This window comes from Nestor notabilis, unplaced genomic scaffold (genome assembly GCF_000696875.1).
Source record: "Nestor notabilis isolate BGI_N333 unplaced genomic scaffold, ASM69687v1 scaffold1722, whole genome shotgun sequence".
Taxonomy (NCBI): domain Eukaryota; kingdom Metazoa; phylum Chordata; class Aves; order Psittaciformes; family Psittacidae; genus Nestor; species Nestor notabilis.
In genome coordinates this window covers 107,876-114,362 of record NW_009919515.1, presented here as the reverse complement: position 1 = coordinate 114,362, position 6,487 = coordinate 107,876, and the positions used below count along the sequence as shown (strand labels likewise).

Below are 6,487 nucleotides of genomic sequence, written 5' to 3'. Positions count from 1 at the left end.
CAGGAATGCTTGTAGAGATAGTGCATTTTTGCAAAAATATTTGCAGTAAACAAATTTTCTATATCTAAGTATTCACATAAACTTGACTCCTCCAGCCAGAGAAACACAAATGTGACTGAATATATGTATCCAGTCAAAATAGCTCATGTTTAACTTGCAGCAGCGAAGAGTAGCAATAATGTGTTCACAACCAAACTAAGGAAAATTAATTATTATTAAACTGATTAAACAAGTAATTGCTGAATTACTATTACAGTCCACAGATACTAACTCACAGGTTATTTTCAAGCAGAAAGGAAGCTGTCAAATTAAATAGGTCATCATGTGAAGTTCATCCAGCTCTGTCTTGTATGTTAAATACCCAGCACTGTGTGTGTAATTCTCCGAAAAGTCCAAAGAATGGAATCTGCAGGGGGTAATGTACTTCTCTACCAATAAACAGTGCTTCAGCAGTAGCTCATCTATGCAAAGCCCTATCCATAGAACAGTTTTTGTTTTCCTCCCATGGTAGCTCAAGTGTGTCTCAGTATTCTCTTGATGGAAATTATATTGTGATTATTTCAATCCTTCCAGTTGACAACTGACTTGATCTCGAACATATTCACCTCCATTGGCTCAGTAACGCTGGCCTTGTTATTGATCCTCTTCTTGGCAGTTGTGGTGTCAGTCATCGCTGCCAATAAACGGGCAACTCAAGGGACCTACAGCCCCAGCCGGCAGGAGAAGGAAGGATCCCGGGTAGAGATGTGGAACATGGTGCAGCCACCGCCGATGGAAAGACTGATTTAGAAGGAAGCACTCCTCCGTCCTGGAAGATGGCTGAAAGTGGACAGTGTACATATGTTAGCTATGTTAATTTTCATTCTGATACCAGGAATATTCATTATAAAATTACAATGACTTTGGGCTTTCAATATTTTCAATATTTTCCTTTTAAGTTCAATAACATTAAAATTCTCATAGCATTTATGGGAACCAATGCCTTCTATTGTGGTTTTGGACAATGCATCCAAGGACAATTTTTATTTGCACTGGAAACTCCAGCCTTCATAATCACCAGTAGGCATTACAGACAGTAATGACTCTTGGGATACATCTAAGTGCCTGTCTCAGATGTAACATGAATAACAGCTTCTCATTTGTGCTTTCCTTTGACTGCCTAGGAATCACTGCTGCAGAAGATGACGCAGACAAATCAAATAAGCCTGTACAATAAAGACGTTGTAATTCTGTTATCAAAGGTTTAGTACTAGAGCTCTGTCTCAGCATATCTACTTTCATCTGTTAATCAGGGATTAAAAGGAAGCTGCGTAAAACCTCCCCAAAATAAATGCTTCAAATTTAACTGGTTTTCTTTCCTCCAGATCTCTCATTTTACATCTTCCCCTCCACCTTCTACTGAAAAGAATTTCAGTTTCCACAAAAGTATGTTTCTCAAAGTATAAAAGACTGTGTCCTAAAATATTCAGTGGGCACAATCTGACCTCTTAAGAGACATGGAATCTAAACATCCTAAATGAATTCTGTGCATCTACGCTATTGCTATTTTCTTGTTACAATATTCCCTGATAGTCTGTTTTAGAAAACTATTGCTTCTCACATTTCAAACTTACACCAGCTGCCAAAAAGCATGCTCAAAAAGGTTTCCCATGGAAAATACCAGGAAAGAGGCAGAAGTGGCCTACAAGTAAAACACTGACTTGGAAATAATTATGACCACCTTGGTGCTTCTCCTGGAGCTCAGACTTCTCATATGATAATGGGCAAATAAAATTTTATGCCTCAATTTTCCTCTTTTAAAATAGGAATAATTCCATTTAACTACCTCATAAACCTCAGCAGCAAAAGGATGGCAACTGTTTGTTGAAAAGAAACACATAAAATGTAATGGAATACCAGGAGAAGTTTGGAAGAAATCTTGTCGTGAAATAGACATTTGAAAATATTAAAGAGATTTAATGATCATACTTCTAGTAGGAAAGGATGTGCTGAAAATACACCAAAGTCAAAGGGGCTTTTTGAAATGTAGAGGCAAATTTTAGCAGTAACTCAGCCAGTTGATTTTCACATGTAGTCAAAAATTAAAGCATAAACATTGCTCCCACACAAACTGAACTCACAATAAAGAGGCAGTAGAGTGGAAAGTCCATGATGGCATTTCTTTCTTCCTGCACTTCATCTCACATATTCCTGCAGTTGTGAAACATCCCAGATATACACATCAAACCCCAGATGCTAATTCCAGGAGTTGCATAATGGAGGATGCACACTCTGTTAGATACTCCAGTATCCAAGAGTTTAACTCATCTTTTTAATTGATGATCAATTCATAAAGAATTTTGAATGAACCCCTTAAGGGACTTCTGAAGATCAATGTCACTTACATTTATTTTTGTATTAAACGATTAGCAGTAACTACGATCATAAGCACATTCTTGATTTTTTGCGGTCTTCACCAATATCTTTCAAAACAAAGCACAATAGAAAATGTGAGTGGATGGTAGGATTCAAGCTGAGTAATAAGAGCAGAGTGTAGTCACAGTGAAAATGCACAACAGATTTTATTCTAGCCCAATTTACAATTTTACTACTGAAGCTTATTATTTTGAATGCAATTGTTGTTGTACAGCTGCAGTCTAAATCCAGAGAGTTCAAATGGCAACTAAGGAAACAGTGGAAAAATAAGTTACCAAATATGATGGAGAATAAGAGATAGCAGAGATTCAGGGTAGATCTTTTCAAATCACGGTAGTGTTCAAGGCCAGGTTGGACATGGCTTGGAGGGCTTGGAGCGCCCTGGTCTAGTGTAAGGTGCCCCTGCCTGTGGCAGGGAGGGTGGAAATAGATGATCCTTAAGGGCCCTTCCAACCCAAACCATTCTATAATTCTATGGCATTATGTAATTACAGATTTTAGAGTTTTTAAATGAAACTTGGTTTAGCCCAGCATTTACCTGTGAGACACTGCTAAACCATAATAAAGTGTACCATAATGTTTGTTAAGTGTGATCACTTCTAGCAAAATAGAAAATATTTGAATAAAGAAGAAATTGACTCAAAGAGAGTACGTTTTGAGGCAGCAAACACTCAGCAAATGACACTGAAAGAATAGCATGTGAAGATGAGAGACCACAAGAGAAGCAGGATGATTCGTGCAGATTCTTACACACATTGCTTTAGTCTCACTCTAAAAAAGCTGGGAGAGACCCAAAGGTGAGGCCATCTCTGCTTAGGAAGTGGCAAAGCAGGCAAAGACTTGTGATAACAAGAGGGAGAGAAGTAAGTAAGTGGAGAAGAGCTGTAAGGCTGCAGGCTGGGAAGGGCTTGGGGACAGAGAGTAACAGTCACCTCTGGAAAATGGAGAGCCTAGAAGCACAAACTGGGCACAAATGGCAGAAGCAGCGTTGAACACATAAAGCAGATGCAAAAAAGATGTTTCCACACACCCGCTTTATGTTCTTGGATTTCTAGTCAGCGAGCTAAAAGGAGAAATAAAATTGATAGAGATCCCAGTAAATAGCAGAGATGGAGAAAGAAAACTAGAAATCAGGTCATTTCAGAAATAGCAGTAGAATGGTCATAATAAAGATGTAACTTTGAAGTTTGCTCTTTTTTGAGCAGAAGGTTGGACCAAATGACATCAGCAGGTCCCTTCCAGACTGTGTTATTATATGATTCAAAGAAAAAGGAAAAAAGCAAGAAAGGAGGTGAAGATGGAGGCAGTTTGCATGGAGAACTACCCTGAAGGAAAGCATTATTGTTCACAGTGAAAGACAGAGCAAGAATAAGTAAGTGGCTGGAAAATAATTCTGCTCTTCCCATTGGTTCAACTTTCTCGATTAAATTTTGGAGACAGTGGAAAAAACAATAGGTACAAAGGCAATAAAATAGTCAAGAAACTATTACCACAGAGAATCTATAGGGCTGAGCTAGATACCCAGGAACGTGTACAGAGGAAGGAAGAGGCAGAGAAGATGAAAGCCTGAAGAGTTTTCATACAGACCAAAGCGAGCTCTGGAGGAATATGCTCCTGAAGAATTAAAAAGACACCCATAAAAGCACAACAAAGGCAAAATCTCACAGTGAAATATGAGTGTGGTTTGTAGAAGATAAGTCAAGGAGACAGAAGGCAGGGGAAAAACCTTTAAACTGAGATTAGAGTAAGTTGTGATTGCTGTCAGTCTCAGTGGAGAGAAAAAGATAAAAATAAGAGTGGAGAAAATTCCCTCAAAAGTGAGGGAAGAAAAGGAAATGAAAGTGGATAGTACTTGAGGAAAGTGGAGGCAAAAGCTGAATCACAGCAAGGGTGAAGCTGGACTTTCATAGCAGTGAGGCCATAGGAAAGGGAGGGAGGACAAGGGTGAGTCAGGATGAAAATTACCTACCAAAGCAGATTGGTGCAGGATAACTTAGAGGGAGCACATTTTATTTCAAATAGAGATTAAAATATGAAATATTAAAACTCTATGATCTAATAAGAAACAAACAAGAAAAGGCTCAAAAGGCACAAATGTCAGTTCTAAATACACTTTCAAGAAAGCTGAATTAACAAAGCAACATCCAAAGAAGGCAGGGAGGCAGATGCTGCAGCTGGAAAAGCTCAATGGCAGCCTGCAGAAGCACAGAGTCCCAAACCTGCTGCTGTATTAACATGCTATAGTGACCATGAAATGCATGGTTAGGAAGACTGACCCTTCTGAGCCACATCTTTACCAGGGAACAACAGTTAAACTGAAAGAGAATACATTGAGTGTCTAATATCATCTTTGCTGAAATTTAAACCACAGATTAAGACTGATAGAGCAGATGTCAAGCTATTTACTGCTTCTCAGCCCAGGGGTATTATAAAATGCAGACAGAAGCACAGACATTCAGGGGGGAGCAATAACATGTAAGAGTTGTGGAGAGCATTTGTGCTTGTATAAAGAAAAAATACCACAACTGGGATATGGTTTCACAAAAAGCACTGATGACCTCCATTAACATGGAGGTATCTCCAGGCAGAAGACTTAAAATATTTCAAAATTACATTTGTTTAATCTATCTCATTATTTGACTTAAAAGCTGAAAGTAAAATTTATTCATGCTCACTTGCAACTTATCCGTTAAAGAAGCAAATGTACAATATTGTCCCACATGTAAATGTTACACATTTAAACTTTCTCTTCATGTCTAACAGCTTTCTACAAAGAGAAGTTATAAGTTAGAACACATGATCTGCTCTGCACAAAATCCCTCTGAACATATTCAGAAGCAGGTGAAGGATGAAGCAACTTACTTCCCTTTCACAGACCATTCTCTTTTCCTTTGGATAGAGGCAATGTCCAGCCTGTGAAACAGTGAGGAGCATCTTCAGAGTCCCAGGAATATTTAGCCCCTATTTACACTAGGCAGCATAAAAATATTGCAGCTGGAATTTGGCCAGCTCAAAATGATCATAGTGTATCACTGCATTACGTGCCTTTTCCATTTCATGTAAAATTAACTGTTCCTTCTCTGTATGTACATAATGTATTAATAGCTTAGATGGTGTATTCATATTATTATTATTTTGCTGTGTACAGGATCAAATGACCAATAAATAAGGATTCTACTGAGCCACATGCAATCTGTATTTCTTTGCTTTATGGGATTATTTCATCAGGCAATTACAAATTAAATTATCCCCAGGCCAGAACTACATTTACAGTTTAAAAAGTAAAATTTGCCATTTGAAATCAAGTGATTAAGACACATTTTCCATACTTGGAAATGAGATGAATGTGCTCTGTGCTACGGTCAGGACTGCCAGCCTCAGCACTGCAATCTGCACCATCCTCTGACTACATCCATGCCGACCCATTGTCTTGTGCCCATCAAAGGGACATGTTTTGTGCCAGGCCCCAAGGTGGCATGAAGCAATACAGCTTCACTGAGGCTCACTTACAAAAGCTGAAAATCCTGTGCTCTGTTTTTTAAATTACTGCTGTCTTTCCAGCATTGTGGATGAGTGCAGAACGCAGGCAGAAAAATGGCAGAGCAGTAAGAATTTTCTTCACTTAATCTAAGTCCCATTTTTACAGGGGACTTTCTGCTCACTTCAAAAGTTCCTGTGTTACTTTTCAATAAAGACGAGCAATCGCAGAAAGCAAGAGTCCTATTGTCCCAAAAGCATTAGCTAGTTGCAACTGAAAGGGTCCCCTCAGAGGAGTTCAGCTATGTTGATGTTTGCAGTTGTGCTGCAAGCTCCCTTCCAGCCCGGCTTGCCATGATTGCATCCCTGGAATACCTCCGGGTAAGATGCTATTCCTTCCCTTTCATGTGCCTTTTTTGAGCAATGCCCAACCCTGCCCCAATGGCCATCTTAGCAGCTGACTTCCCAAATAACACAGAACACTCAAGAGGCAACACTTAGAAGAAACACTTAGCAACAGTAAGAAGATGCTTTGAGGCAATGGTCACCAGCCCATTCTGCTAATTTCCAGTCACTTCCGATGCTCTACATAGTC

At 39.0% G+C, this 6,487-nt stretch overlaps 1 protein-coding gene across 1 annotated transcript in view; it reads left to right on the top strand.

The window, feature by feature from the left end:
* The window catches only part of LOC104402381 (protein crumbs homolog 1-like), a gene marked incomplete at its 5' end in the record, with an annotated part of 70,875 nt that extends 70,086 nt beyond the window's left edge, over positions 1–789 (top strand). The window contains 1 exon segment of the mRNA XM_010010251.1: positions 574–789. Coding sequence (XP_010008553.1) covers positions 574–789 — 216 coding nt within the window.
* Between the last annotated feature and the right edge of the window lie 5,698 nt (positions 790–6,487).